The sequence below is a fragment of the Musa acuminata genome, chromosome BXJ3-2 (assembly GCF_036884655.1).
Source record: "Musa acuminata AAA Group cultivar baxijiao chromosome BXJ3-2, Cavendish_Baxijiao_AAA, whole genome shotgun sequence".
Taxonomy (NCBI): Eukaryota; Viridiplantae; Streptophyta; class Magnoliopsida; order Zingiberales; family Musaceae; genus Musa; species Musa acuminata.
The window spans coordinates 21,185,240-21,201,525 of NC_088350.1; the positions used below are offsets into that span (position 1 = coordinate 21,185,240).

Sequence of the window (16,286 nt, forward strand, 5' to 3'; positions counted from 1 at the left end):
ATAATTTAAATTCATCCCAAAGAGCAACTGTTGAATACTCGTTGCCACTTATCTAACATAACATGCAACTTTTTGTTATCAGATACACAAGTATCATCCCACTGCACAGTTGACATCAAGAAACCCTCCATGTAGATAATGCCATACTTTCACAAGTGTTTATTAATGTTAATTTGAGAACTCATCAGTTTGGTCCACAGATGACAACATGTTATTCAAGGTCACTTGGATGCAAATGCGATTGTATCTCAGAGAGCAAATGTAATCTCCAATAAATCACTGAGAGGCCTAATAAGCTTTGATTAGTCATGTAACAATTGTATTTAATTATTGAACTGAACTTTATGGTGGTCATATGCTGATGAATTAAATAGTAACTTGATTACAGCTGTTTGACAACATAACCATAGTTTGAAGATGAAATTTCATAAAGATGATCTGCATGAACTAAAATGTTGGGCAGATTCATGGACGCCGTCTCATATGGGTTTCTGGATCTGATCTTTGAGGCTGAAGCTGTCTATCACCAGGTTTTGCATTTATAGATCCAGCTGAAATACATCAAGTGGCACAATGGTTGGTGGAATCCTATCACGGACTGTTCTTGCATAATCTGCGCAGTTTGGCAGACTGTCTGCGCCACTCATGGATAGGGACCTACAACGTATAAACATTTGTTTTAGGATTCAAGAAGAAGAAACAAAGGAAGAGAAAGAGGAATAAAAGACCATCCTTACTGCAGGAAAACCACCGTAATCACCAGATTCCGCAAGATCCTTTGTCACACAACTATTTGCTGCGAGTCGAACCTGCAATCCAGATAAAGATATCATTGACATGCAGTTATGCACGAGGCAAAATTTGGTTAGTCTGAATTATGTGCCGAGAACAGTTATGAATGCATGAAATTCCCTGTTCAAGTTCCAGAACAGAATCCAAAAATTATCGATGGCGGTGCGACAAGATCTTGTTAATCCCCAGCTAGCAGGATACTTGGTCGACCAGATAAATGTTGCACGACTACAGGTTCACTAGATTGTACACAGATAAGGAGCGTACAATGAAGAGAGAATCTAGAAGTAAAATGAAGAGAACCTAAATGTTGAAGCAGAATCTAGGCTTGAATTCCATAATTATACCCAAAAGTAAATAACTTAGATGTCACTCAGGTCAGGCAGCACTAATCTCGCCCTCTTTTGGCCAGAAAGATCAATACGATGTTTTTTAAATAAGGTTTAATCTTGTCAAAATGTTTCTATACAGATCTCTGTTCTCTAGCTGACACAAAGCAGCTGGCTGGTCTGCACGCCAACTATTCATGATATATAACAACAAGAGGGGATTGAACAATGCCAAAGTTTGGCTGATTGGTGAGAATTAAGTACAAGAAGTCCAGTTGAGAGAATAAGGCATAAAGGGGGGACAAAAAGCCACCAAAATAACTTCTTGATAAGAAAGCCAGCAATTTTACTGGTACATCAAAGCAATATCTATTGTTATTGTTGAAATAAGTACCTTAGAAGCGATGGACACATGATCTCGTATGGCTACTCGGCCTCCCAAAGTGACATAATCACTTAACCTACAAACACAGACATTTATCAGCTACTAATGTATCAGGTGCCAGAACACAGAGGCTAGAGATAGAAAGAAGAGACTAATATATAGTTAGATACGTCACAGAACCAGCAATCCCAACTTGTCCGCAAAGCATACAACACTTCCCAATAATGACATTATGACCTATCTGCAAGATGAAATTTGATAATGAGGCAAAAGTTTTGTATTTAACAGTTTTTATTAAAAAAAGTTCTTGGCTGTCACTTCAAGAGAATCTGTTAGTGCATAAAGGCACTGAAACTCACCTGAACAAGATTATCTATTTTGGTATGATCTCCTATTACAGTGTCTCTCCAGCTGCAGCATGCATATGATAAGTTTTCAATTAAATGGCAGTATCAAAATATTGTCTATCAAGCATGATTTTAATGGAACAATTTTCAACATAATGAAATCAGCATAAAAACCAATGAGCCTCCTGGAGCTCCTTCACTAGGCATTAAATTTTATAAAGTTCACAGAACAGTAAATTCAAATGTACCAAATAATTCACCTGCCCCTATCAATGCATGTGTTGGCACCTATCTCCACATTGTCCCCAATCCTTACATGTAGTGCCTTAAGAAAATGAAAAGAACAAAGATGTGACATATTATTGCTACAGTATTTATTTCTAGAACATACAGCCCTCATCAGCTAAGTTTTAGTATTTAAAAAAAAATGATGCTAAGATAATATCTTTAAAAAGTAGATGCTTGTTGTAATCACCAAACATGTAATTCCATAATTCAAACCCTGGTCTCCCAAGTTACAAAGGACCAACTGTATCACTGTACCGAGGCCTGCTTTGATAGGACTACGTTGTAGTTGATTTATCAAATTGGCACTGAAACAACAATCTATTAATGATGTTCTTGTCCTCAAGAGACATAAATTAAGATAACAACATGTCTGCAAACGGCTACGTTTCTCCTCACATTAGTGAATCATGAGACAACATTTAGATATAAATTCATGCTAGCTTGATTGTCCTATGCACACCATGATATATGTGGATACAACATTTCACAATTTTTTTCAGATTCCTCTTATTTTGGCATGCAAGAACCATGAGAATCACTATACGACAGAGACCAAACTTGTAAAACAAAGAATTAACTCTTTTTTATGACAACTCAGCAAATTTTGTGACACGATGTACACTGCACAAATTATTAAGGATGTGTGCAAGTGCATAAAAAAAATTTAATTTTAAGAATAACAAAATCATCACCAACTTGGGGCTTCTTCAATATGTGTCCTTCCTCATTCATAAAAAATCCAAACCCTGCGAGCAGTAAAAATGAATAACTCATGAGCTGCAGCATGATGGATAACAAGCATTAAAACACAGTGAGGACTGCAAAATCAGACAAAGACCAATGAAGAACATGAAAGTCTGTCAAAAAAAAGTCAAAGAAACTCAACCAGAATTTGTTATGGAATCAAGAAAAAAATGTTTGCCAGAAGATTGGCATTAATCTGGAGTGCAGCAGAAAAGAAAAATCACAGATCAAACAAAGTTCAATTTTGAAATAAAATAATGCATATTGTTGCTAAGACATGTCAAGTAAATAAAATTCAACATTTTTTATTTCTGTAATAATAAATAAATACACTAAACCAAAGGAATGGAAACTAGATGTCAAAATTTTGCTTCACTAAACCAAACATATGGAGAAAAAGAGGTGCAAAACACTCTCTAACATTTTATCTCTAAATTACAATCAAGTAAAAGAACAGAAAAGTGCTACACAGTGGGATAAGCGCACCATCTTGACCAACACAGACCCCATTATGAATTGTAGAAAACTGGCCCACGGAGCAATTACTCAGCACAGCATTGTACCTGGATCAGACTCGAAATCATCATTAGCAATAGTAAAACTGGAATAAGAACACTAAATCTTGAACCAAAACTAACTTATTATACAATTGAAACTGTCTGCAGCATTTAACCAAGACAACATTGTCCAATGAATGTTTTTAAATGCAAAAGTATGATCCTCAAAAGCAAAGAAGAGATTTCAAAATCATATTTTTGATAACTTTTTACCATCGATTGGCTAGCTTGGCAGGTATTTGAATTATGTTTTCAACCATTGTGAGATTTAATATCTCATCTACATATAGCCCATTGAGAGCTATTTTAAGTATACAGTTTACCTACTCTCCAAATTGTATTTTTGCTTCCCAGTTATTTAAAACTAATATCTCATCTACATACGGCATTTTGAATCCAGTGTATCATAAATCAATTTGAAATTTTGATCAAGTTACAAAAGATACAATAGACCACGAAGCTTATGCATTCACAAGAAATTTCACATGCATCATTCAAGACTACAGTCATCGGAGAACGATCAAATCTTACCCAACTTTTGTGGACTGCCCAATTGATACAGAAGGCCCTACTACGGTTCCAGATCCAATGCGAACATCCGATCCGAGCACGGAATCGGAATGCACTACAGCTCCAACTTCCACCACCGCAGTAGGATCGATGCGCGCGGACCTGTGGAAGAGGCCGCCGCCGTTATTCCATCTAACGAACGCCGACGTGTCTTTAACCATCTGCTCATCTGATTCAACAACAGTCGATCGCGAGCAGAAGGAGAAGAGCCGAGAAATGGCGGAACAGATCAGTCGAAGACGTACCGGAGAGATCAGAGGGAGCATCTGAAACGTGGCGAAAACCGGAGCGGTGGAGGGGGAGCCGAACCAAAGTGCGTCGGCTTCTTGAGAGGAGACGGACCGCCATGGCTCCAAAGCTTCGAACCAAAGCAGGAATGATGACCGGAGCGGCGTGGAGACCTAAAACCCTGCCGCCAAGTGCGAACCCAGAGGCCTTTGTCCACTGGACGATCAAGACCGTCGATTCTATCAAACCGGCAAATTGAATTAATTGGATCGGACGAAATTGATCGGTCCAATACGCGGTTCTCGATCAAACCAGTAAATAACGGTCGAACCGGATCGGTCGGACCGATTTCTTGTAGCTCGAAACAACTATTTTGTACTTTCAATTTGATTGTGGAAAATGAGCAGTTATTTGCCATTAATCAGATATTAGAAGCTTCTTGCTTTGATCAGCACAAGATTGCCATTTTACTTTTGATTTCTTTTGCTGCAAAAAAAAGATGATAAGAAACAAGTAGTAATTTTTGAGAGATTATTCTTAGAATAGTGGAACAGAAATTTTCTTTCTTTTCTTTGTTAGTTGTATCCCACTCATTTTGTTGTACAGCCATGCACTTTATGAGAGAATCAAATGTGTTGAACTCATACATCTTACATTAAATCTCATTTTATAGAGAAGGAAAAATGATTTGATCAAGATAATTTAACTTAAATATTCTGGATCATACAATTGGCTTCATTTGGGAAATACATTTATTTATAATTTTAATTTAATGTGCCTATGAAGAAAATGACTTGAGTAAATATGTAGTTATGAAATGCTTTTAGTGTTTGATAAATAATAGATGAAGATTGTATTTTAAATGTGTATTTGTTGAATCTGATAATGATGAAACTACTTGATATATGTTTATGATTTAATCTGCGTTTTGAGTGACGTAGGATGCTTCGATCTGGATGAGACAATTAAAGCAGGAAAATCATGTTGTGCCGGAGGAACATGTCAGAAGATTGGACGTCGGGCCGGTGGATCGGTCGACGTATCGACAGAAGGCTTCGGGTCGTGGACTCGGGCATCGGGCCAAGAAGAGCGGGTATTGTACCAATGATATCGGAGTTGCGGAGTCAACAGGCCGATTGGGCAATAGGCTGCAGGAAAGGACGATGCGCCGAAGAATCGGACGAAGCGTCGAGGGACCAATGATATACCGGACAACTTGGTTAATTGCTTAGGATTAATTGTCTCGATCGAAGTTTTTGTTTTGAGTGTGCAGGATTAACTACGATGGAAGAAAGACATGCAGCAGGAGTTGCACCGGAGTCAAGTCAATGATCACGTTGGGAGTTCGAGAGTTCTACGGAAGTTCGGACGGTCATCGAAGGTTTTGTGGGAACAAATCCGAGAAGTCCAGGAGCTTGCCAAAGAAGCTCGTCGGAACTCGCCAAGTGGATTGTCGCAAGTCCAGGAGTTTGCCGGAAGTCCGTAGGAGCATCACCGAGGGTTCGTCGGATGATTGACGGAAGTTCGCCGGAAACTCGCCGAAAGAAGCGATTGACGCACCGGAGCAAGCTGTAGAATTTGTCTTAGGAAATAATCGTAGTTAGCACATTGATTAAGTTAGAAATGGGAGGTGATCCCATTAGCTTAATCTTGGGTCAATTGGGCCCCTGAAGAACTCAAATTGGGCCGAATGGATCAACCCATTCGGACCCAGGTTGCTGTGGGAGGTGCAACCGCCCAGGCAGGGAGGTAGCACCGCCCAGGCTATGTCACCCAGCGAGACTGGGAGGTGCAACCGCCCCAGCCAAGAGGTGCAACCGCCCAGGGCTCAGTCTCCGAGCGAGACTGGGCGGTGTAACCTCCTCTATCAGGAGGTAGCACCGCCAGAGCTCAAGTTTCGAGCTCTGCCAGGCGGTGCAACCTCTCCAGTCAGGAGGTGCAACCGCCTGATCCCGGAATTTCGGGATTTGATCGTTTTGAGCTCCAAATTTGAACTGGGTTGGGGCCTATAAATACCCCACCCATTCAGCACTGAAAGCAGAGAACACACACTCGAAATCTTGCTGTCTTTCTGTGTTTCTTAGAGCTTAAAACTGCTAGTTCTCCTCTTTCTATTCTTCAAGTTTAAGTTGTAAAGAGAGGAGAGAAAACTTCTGTAAGGGTTGTCTCCTAAGCCCGCCAAAAGGAGTGAATCTGTAAGAGGGCAGTTGGCCTTCGCCTATTGAAGGAAGGTCTCTAGTTAACGTCGGTGACCTCGTCGGTGGAGGAAGCCAAAAGTGGAGTAGGTCAAGACTGACCGAACCACTCTAAATCTCTGGTTTGCTTTTATTTTGAGCACTTTATCATTACTGCAAACCTCCTACATAGCTACTGCTCTCTGCGCTTTTACGAACAAGTTTCTAAGTTCTGATCTTTCCGAATCTGCATTCAGACGTAAATCGGTGTTTTCGTACGATCTTTACATTGCAGTTTACATTTACGTATTGATTCTATTTATAACTGCAAACTGTCTTCTGCGCTTTTACGAATGAGTGTCTAAGTTCAGATCTTTCCGAATCTGAGCTTAGACGTAAACTGCGCTTAGACGCAAACTGTGTTTAGACGCAAACTGCGCTTAGACGCAAACTACGCTTAGACGCAATCTGAGCTTAGACGTAAACTGCGCTTAGATGCAAATTGCGCTTAGACGCAATCTGCATTTAGACGCAAACTGCATTTAGACGCAAACTGCGTAAACTGCGCTTAGACGCAAACTGTGTTTAGACGTAAACTGCACTTAATCATAAGTAATCTTAGAATCGGCTTTTGCATCAAAATAGTTTTTATCGAACGAACGCAGCTTTCGTTTTTAATCGCTGAAAGATTTCCGCTGCACTAATTCACCCCCCCCCCCCTCTCTTAGTGCTCTCGATCCTAACAATTGGTATCAGAGCGGGGTTTTTCTCATTTTGGATTTACACCCGAGAGAAATGGCTCTTCATAGCTTTCAAAAGGGCTTTTCGATCTTTCGTCCACCGTTCTTTAACGGATTGGACTACACTTATTGGAAAACTCGAATGAGAGTTTTCTTGATTTCTCTGAATCTGGATTTATGGAATATCGTTGAAAACGGTTTTCAACTTCCCTCTAAACCGATGAACGAATGGTCGGATTTGGAGAAGAAGTATTTTTCTTTAAACGCAAAGGCTATGAATGCCTTATTTTGTGCTTTGGACATAAATGAGTTTAATCGGATTTCTACGTGCGAAACGGCTTTTGACATTTGGCGAACACTTGAGATCACGCACGAGGGAACTAGTAGAGTCAAAGACTCGAAAGTTAACTTTTTATTGCATGATTTTGAGCTTTTTCGAATGCAACCAAGCGAGACTATAGGCGACATGTACACCGTTTCACGAATGTCGTCAATAGTTTAAGAGCTCTTGGAAAATGTTTTTCGGATTTTGAACTCGTAAACAAGATTTTGCGCTCACTTTCTAAACCTTGGGATTCAAAAGTAACTGCTATTCAAGAATCGAAAAACTTGAACCAATTTCCACTTGAAGAACTAATTGGTTCCTTGATCATATATGAAATGACGTGCAATGCACGTGAAGAACTTGAGAACCACCTTCCAAAGAATAGGAAGGATTTGGGACATAGAACATTTGAAGACCACTCGAGCATAAGCTCAAGTGAACTTAAACAACAAATGAAACAAAAATTAAAAAGTAAAAAGAACGGAACTACTTGCTTTGAACGCAAGAAGAAGAACAAAAATTGGGATGAATCGAGCTCCTCCGAAGACGAGGAGAAAATCAATAAAGGCGAGGTGGCAAACTACGCCCTTTCGACACTGAGGTAATCAAAATGCCTTTAATTTACTTTGAAATTACATAATGCTTTTCATAATGCATTTTTCTTTTTTATTTTTCTTGAAAATTGCATGTTTAATAATTTTATACAAAAAATTAGGAATCATGCTTATCATTCTAGAAATTTTGAAAATAATCATGAAAATTGCATGTTTATGATAAACAAAATGATTTTGATTAAAAAAAAAAACCTTATGAAATCATGCTATATGTGGTTGAGAAGTAATAATGTGTATCATGTTGATTTCCATTGTTATTTCTTGATTTTGAGTATATGAAATCATGTTTAATTTGAAGTTATGATTAATGAGTATATATTTTTGAAATTATGTATGATGATTCTTGATATTTATGGATTATCGATTTTCATGATAATAACAGTGGCTTAAAAAAAAAAAATTGATGCATGTTTTCATAAATGAAAAAGCATGCTAACATTAAATCGACCACTTAAAATGAAACACTTAAAAAGGGGAAAAATATATTATCAATGAAATCATGAATCTATTTATGTTATAAATTTTGTGAGCTATAAAAATGATTTTGATGATTTAAATTTGAAATGAGTTTTATCAAAATCATGATCTTGATTTATCAAATTGAATGAATTGAAAATGAATGATGATTTTTCTCTTGAATGATTGTGACTTGTATTCCTTGTATTCATGATATGATTTTTATGCAATTCTTTGTATTCATGAAATATTTATCTCATCACCCAATTATTTCTTTTCAATATTTCTCAAGTGATGATATGAATGCATGAGATATTCATGAATTTATTTTGATGTATGCAATGAGAAGTTTCGATCATGCATGGTAGGATGCAATGTGACAAATTAATACCATGATGATTTGAAATATTTATGATTTGGAATGATGCATATGCTTTTTATTATGATAATATATGATGTGTATCATGAATTCTTAAAAAAATTAAATAAATAAATGTTTATATCATGTTAGATGGTTTTACATATTATGCATGATAAGCTATAGTGATGAGTGAAACAATGATTAAAATAATATGAATGATGATTTGGAATCATGTATATAATAATGAGTTTATATGTTTTAAAAATGTGCATGTCTTAATTTGAAACTATAATGATACACAAATAAGAATGATTACTTACCTTTGTCATGATTTAGAAATTGATGTAAAGGGTTTTTCCCTTCTTTTTGACAATGACAAAGGGGGAGATAGCTAGCTTGCACAATTCAAGAAGAATGCAAAAATTGCACTTCTCAAAAGAGAAGAAATTGATATCTTGAACATCACCAAGAAGTGCTATCTTGCAAATCTCAAGACACACAAATGCAATCATGCAAAATTTGTAATTTTGCACATCATTAAAATTTATAATGCTTTGGTGATTATGCATGTTCTAAAATGTTATAAAATTCACTAGCTTGTATGATGTAGAACTTAGCTATATTGGACATCACCAAGGAATGCTATCTTGCCTATCTCAAGAAGCAAAAAGTTAACTTGCACATCTAGCAAAACTTATATTTCAAGAAGCAAGAGTTGCTTTCTTGAACATCTCAAAATTGCTAGCTTGCGGGCCTTAAAATGTAGAAATTTTTTGCTAGCTTGTATATGGTAAACTTGCTATCATACTACCATGATGATGAGCATGCCTTATCTTCATGATTATATTTGAAAAACTATGGCAAAAATATGTCCGAATGATTAAACGTGTTAAAATTATTTTTCGGACTTTTTTGATCAAATGATCAAATCACTTGATTGCCATAATGATTTTACACAATTACTTGCCATGATTACATGTTGGAAATTATGTGCTTGAATACAAAAATTTCCATGATAATAAGCATGTTTTACCTTCATGATTGTAATTGAATATCTCTAGTAAAACCGTGTCCGAATGTATGAAAGTGTCAAATTTCATTTTCGGATTTTCTTAATCCTAACAATTGGATTTTCTTGATACATTATCCTCTTCCAAACTTAACAAGCATATGTCATATCAAGTTTAATTCACATCATTGATTTTTGACATATGGAATCATCTAGCAAATGCACTTATCATGTGAAAAATATTTTTCGAGAAACATATTTGATGATTCCCTCTTATAAAAGGAAGATATTTTTACATACAAGGATTTGACTCACTTACATATCTTAATCCTTGCAAAAATGAAGTGTGCTTTAATATCTTATCAATTTGAACTTCACATATGGCTTTCCTCCTTCATGTAAAAAGATAACAAATAAAAAGGAAGAAGCAATAAAAGCTATCTCCATGTCATGTTTTCCTCGAGATGTTTACATAATTGGTATCCTATCACTCATTGTTGGAAAATGACATGAACCAACTTATGGCATCACACTTATATTTAAAATTTGCTTATATTGTTCTCATTGTCGTTGATGACAAAGGGGGAGAAATATATAAATTGATACTATGAGTGCCATATTTGAAGAATATGAATAGATGTTATGAATGTCATATTATGATGAGATATCAAAAGCAGCATTCATATGAATAGGTGCTATGAATGTCATATCATGTTAAGATATCAAGAACTTGAATCGTAATTTTACATATTAATATCTTGCCATTTAATAATAGCAAACTGTTAGGATCGAGAGCACTAAGAGGGGGGGGGGGGGGGGGGGGGGTGAATTAGTGCAGCGGAAATCTTTCAGCGATTAAAAATGAAAGCTGCGTTCGTTCGATAAAAACGATTTCGATGTAAAAGTCGATTTTAAGATTACTTAAGATTAAGCGCAGTTTTACTTCTAAACGCAGTTTACGTCTAAACCCAGTTTGCGTCTAAGCGTAGTTTACGTCTAAACGCAGTTTGCGTCTAAACATAATTTACGTCTAAATGCAGTTTGCGTCTAAACGCAGTTTTACGTCTAAACGCAGATTTACGTCTAAACGCAGATTTACGTCTAAACTCAGTTTACGTCTAAAACGTCTAAACACAGTTTGGGCAGTTTTACGTCTAAACGTAATTTTACGTCTAGATGCAGTTTCTAAGGGATCTGAACTTAGAAACTCGTTCGTAAAAGCGCAGAAGAAAGTTTTGTAGAATCAAGGCGTAAACGTAAACTGCAATGTAAATATCGTACGAAAACACTGGTTTACGTCTGAAAGCAGATTCGAAAAGATCAGCACTTAGAAACTTATTCGTAAAAGCGCAGAGAGCAGTAGTTATGAAGGAGGTTTACAGTAATGATAAAGTGATCAAAATAAACGCAAACCAGAGATTTAGAGTGGTTCGGTCAGTCTTGACCTACTCCACTTTTGGCTTCCTCCACCGACGAGGTCACCGACGTCAACTAGAGGCCTTCCTTCAATAGGCGAAGGCCAACTGCCCTTTTACAGTTTCTCTCCTTTTGACAGGCTCAGGAGACAACCTTTACAGACCTTTCTCTCCTCACTTTACAACTCAAAACTTGAAGAACAGAATGAGGAGACTTAAAGGCTTTACAACACTTTTGAGCTCTTAGAATCACAGAAAAGATCAAGATTTCGGTATAGGTCTGTATCTTTTCAGTGCTGAATGGGTGGGGTATTTATAGGCCCCAACCCAATTCAAATTTGGAGCTCAAAACGATCAAATCCCAGAATTCCGGGATCAGGCGGTTGCACCTCTTGACTGGAGAGGTTGCACCGCTTGGCAGAGCTCGAAGACTGAGCCCAGGCGGTTGCACCTCTCTATCAGGGGCGGTTGCACCGCCTAAGTCTGGCTCGGAGACTGAGCCCCAAGCGGTGCCACCTCTTGACTGAGGCGGTTGCACCTCTCTGCCAGAGCTCGAAGACCGAGCTCAGGCGGTGCCACCTCTCTGTCAGGGAGGTTGCACCGCCTAGTCTTGCTCGAAGACTGAGCTCAGGCGGTGCCACCTCCTGGTTGGGGAGGTTGCACCGCCCAGTCTCGCTGGGAGACTTAGCCCAGGCGGTGCCACCTCCTGGCCTAGGCGGTTGCACCTCCTGGTGCAATCAGGGTCCGAATGGTTAGCTCCATTCGGCCCAATTTCAGTCTTTCAGGGGCCCAATTGCCCCAAGATTAAGCTAATGGGATCACCTCCCATTTTCCAACTTAATCAACGTGCTAACTATGATTAGATCTAAGACAATTTCTGCAGCTTTGCTTCGGTGCGTCAATCGCTTCTTCCAGCGAGTTTCCGGCGAACTTCCGTCGATCATCCAATGAACCCTCGGTGATGCTCCTGCCGACTTCCGGCAAACTCCTGGACTTTGCGACGATCCACTTGGTGAGTTCCGACGAGCTTCGCTTGGCAAGCTTCTGGACTTCTCGGATCTGTTCTCGCAGAACCTCCGACGACCGTCCGAACTTCTGTCGAACTCTCGAACTCTCAAAGTGATCATAAACTTGACTCCGGCGCAACTCCTGCTGCTTTTCTTTCTTCCATCATAGTTAATCCTGCACACTCAAAACAAAAACTTCGATCGAGACAATTAATCCTAAGCAATTAACCAAGTTGTCCGGCATGTCATTGGTCCCTCGACGCTTCGTCTGATTTTTCGGCGCATCGTCCTTTCCTGCAGCCTATTGCCCAATCGGCCAGTTGACTCCGCAACTCTGATATCCTTGGCACAATACCCACTCTTCTTGGTCCGATGCCCGAGTCCACGGCCCGAAGCCTTCTATCGATACGTCGACCGATCCACCGGCCCGACGTCCAATCTTCTGACATGTTTCTCCGGCACAACATGATTTTCCTGCTTTAATTGTCTCATCCTGATCAAAGCATCCTGCGTCACTCAAAACGCAGATTAAATCATAAACATATATCAAGTAGTTTCATCATCAAAATACGAGATTCAACAATCTCCCCCTTTTTGATGATGACAACTACTTGATGACGGAGTTAACCGTAACTCCTGGAGTTTAAACAAACTCCCCCTATCAATATGCCATATTGATAGAAACTCTTGGATTCAAAAATCCAAGCAACATGTTATTATGCATAACATGTCATGTCATCAACATATTTCTCCCCCTTTGTCATCAACAAAAAGGAGAAGTACCACAATCAAGCGTTTGTGATATTGGTTCAACTCATTGCATGAAAAACATAATATCAAGTTTTATCATCATGCAGTTTTGCTAGAAAATATAGCAAGTGTTGAATCATGCTTAGAATATTCAAGCTATCAATTTTTAGATATGCAAGTTTTATAGCATACAAGATAGCACTTGGTATGAAAATTAGAGATGTTCAAGATAGCAAGTTCTACATCATGCAAGCTAGCAAATTAGAGATGTTCAAGAAGGCAACTTTTGCTTCTTGAAATATGAAAATTTTGTCCACTTTGCTAGATGCGCAAGTTAGCATGTTTTGCTTCTTGAGATAGGCAAGATAGCACCTTTGTTCTTTTTGTTTCTTAAGATGTTCAAGATAGCAATTTCTTCTCTTTTGAGAAGTGAAAATTTGCTTTCTTCTTGAATTGTGCATACAAGTTATCTCCTCCTTAGTCATTGTCAAAAAGAAGGGAAAACCCTTTCTGTCAATTTATAAATCATGACAAAGGTGAGTAATCATTTTTATTTCAAAATTCCATAATTGAGATAAACCTTGAATTCAAATCAAGGCAATTTTAATCAAGGTTCATATCATATGCAATACATTACGTAGAAAGCATAAGTATTGCATGCATCATTTTAGCAACAAATCGTAGCATTTCATCACATGGCAAGATATCATCAAGTAGAATTACGATGCAAGTTCTTGATATCTTAACATGATGAAAATTCAAATATGGCACTTATAGTATCAATTCATATATTTCTCCCCCTTTATCATCAACAAAAGGAGAAGTAGCTCTAGCTATTTTAAAATATATGCAAGTTTTTATAACATGAAGCTATATTTTCATCACAACATATAAGCACAAAAGCATAGCAAGATTCTTAGGTTCAATCATGGCAATTCAACACTTGCTTCATGTGCAAGATTGCACTTGCTTTTCTTTGCATGTTCTAACTAGCAAAAGCTTTCTCCCCTTTGTTTTTGTCGAAAAGAAGGGAGAAATCAATGGCCAAAAATTTTTAATTATTATACAGGCCATATTACAAAATCTTGTCATGATATCAAGAAAGTTCAAGAAGGACATGATCCATTCAACAAATCCTTTTAATAGGGCAAAGGAATTATATAACCAAGAATCATGATTAAAATATTTCAATATCATAGATCAAGTCATGATTCGTGATTCATCATAAAGCAAATTAATTTTCAGTCATCACATAAGGCATTTAAAGAATTTTTGAAGCATGTAATGTTTCAATCAAAATCAAGTCATGAATACCAATACTTTCATATTGTGAGTATCAATTCATGAATACCAAAAGATATTATTTGTGATTTCAATTTTGCAAGATCATGATTATGATTTAGACATAACTTATTCAAATCAAATCGTCAACTTGAAACTCATAATCAAGTCATTAAAATTAATTTCGAAATTCACAAAATATCATGAAATCAAAAGACAAGTTGCATTTCATTTGAAGAACTCCTTTTTGATAAATGTAGGGAGCATAATGAACGATCTTGATTTATAAAGAGCTTCATGTTATAATGATCAAGATCATGATTTTAATAATTATTCTCTTTAGCAAAGAATCACAAAAGCACTTTATTTTTGCATAAGAAATCTTATTGTATTATGATTTATAAATTCTTTTTCTGCACATGAATCATAGGAGATATGTATGTGAAACAAATCTTTGCAAGCAAAGACACTATCATTCATATTTCAAGATGGAATTTATAAGCAGGAATCATTTCAACAAATCCATTTTAGAAAAAATATTTTTCATAAGTGTATGAGAAAATCCGATTGTTAGGATACCAATTGATAAGTGAATCCGAAAATGAAATTAGTACTTTCATGCATTCGGATAAGATTTTGCTATAGATTTTCAAGTTCAATTATGAAGATAAAACATGCTCATGATCATAAAAATTTATGTATCCAAAACATATAATTTCCAACATGTTATAGTGTAAAATCATCATGGCAATTAAGTGTTTTGAACATTGAATCAAGAATGTCCGAAAAATAATCGTAACACGTTCATGCATTCGAGCACATTTTTGCCATAGTTTTTCAAATATACTCATGAGAATAACACATGCTTATCATCGGCTTAAAATCTCATGCATAAAATTGTTAATCAAAATATTTAATTTCATCATTATGCATTTCTTCAAATCAAACATGATCTTTAATCAAAATCAAGAAATAACAATGGAAATCAACGTAATACACATGATTTCATATTTTCAATCAAGATCATTTTATTTGTTTATCATAAAATATGCAATATTATCATTTTCGAAATTACTTAGTATGATCATAATAATTTTTTTTTTAACATGTAATTTTTAAGAAAATTAATTCTAAACTAAAAGAGAAAAATACATTATGAAAGCATCAAGTAATTTCAAAATAAATTAGGGGGATTTCGATTACCTCATCATTGTAGGCTGTTAAGGCGTAGTTTGCCGCCTTGCTTTTGTTGACTTTCTCTTCTTCGGAGGAACTCGATTCATCCCAATTTTTGTTCTTCTTCTTGCGTTTAAAGCAAGTAGTTCGATTCTTTTTGCTTTTTAATTTTCGTTTCATTTGTAGTTTAAGTTCACCATCACTTGAGCTTATGCTCGAGTGGTCTTCAAATGTTCTATGTCCCAAATTCTTCCTGTTCTTTGGAAGGTTGTTTTGTTCATCATTGTCCTCATCACTTGAGTCATTGCTCAAGTGGCATTCATTTGTCCATAGTTCCAAATCCTTCCTGTTCTTTGGAAGGTGATTGTGTTCAACATGTTCATCATGTGCATTGTGCACCATTTCATATGTCATCAATGAACCAATTAGTTCTTCAAGTGGTAAGTTGTTTAGGTTTTTAGCTTCTTGTATTGCAGTTACTTTTGAATCCCACTTCTTAGAAACAGAACGCAAAATCTTGTTTACGAGTTCAAAGTCCGAAAAACATTTTCCAAGAGCTCTTAAACTATTGACGACATCCGTGAAACGGGTGTACATGTCGCCTATAGTCTCGCTTGGTTGCATTCGAAAAAGCTCGAAATCATGCAATAAAAAGTTAACTTTCGAGTCTTTGACACTACTAGTTCCCTCGTGCGTGATTTCAAGTGTTCGCCAAATGTCAAAAGCTGTTTCGCACGT

General features: G+C 37.0%; 1 protein-coding gene across 1 annotated transcript; it reads right to left on the minus strand.

The window, feature by feature from the left end:
- Positions 1–296: 296 nt before the first annotated feature.
- On the minus strand, positions 297–4,413 carry LOC135631331 (probable UDP-3-O-acylglucosamine N-acyltransferase 2, mitochondrial). The gene is made up of 10 exons (XM_065138908.1): positions 4,258–4,413; positions 3,974–4,181; positions 3,372–3,448; positions 2,838–2,887; positions 2,114–2,178; positions 1,866–1,917; positions 1,677–1,747; positions 1,516–1,582; positions 738–809; positions 297–657 (listed from the first exon to the last, which is right to left on the minus strand). The coding sequence occupies exons 1-10, from the start codon at positions 4,358–4,360 to the stop codon at positions 592–594; spliced, it is 831 nt and encodes a 276-aa protein (XP_064994980.1). The 5' UTR covers positions 4,361–4,413; the 3' UTR covers positions 297–591.
- Positions 4,414–16,286: the final 11,873 nt, after the last annotated feature.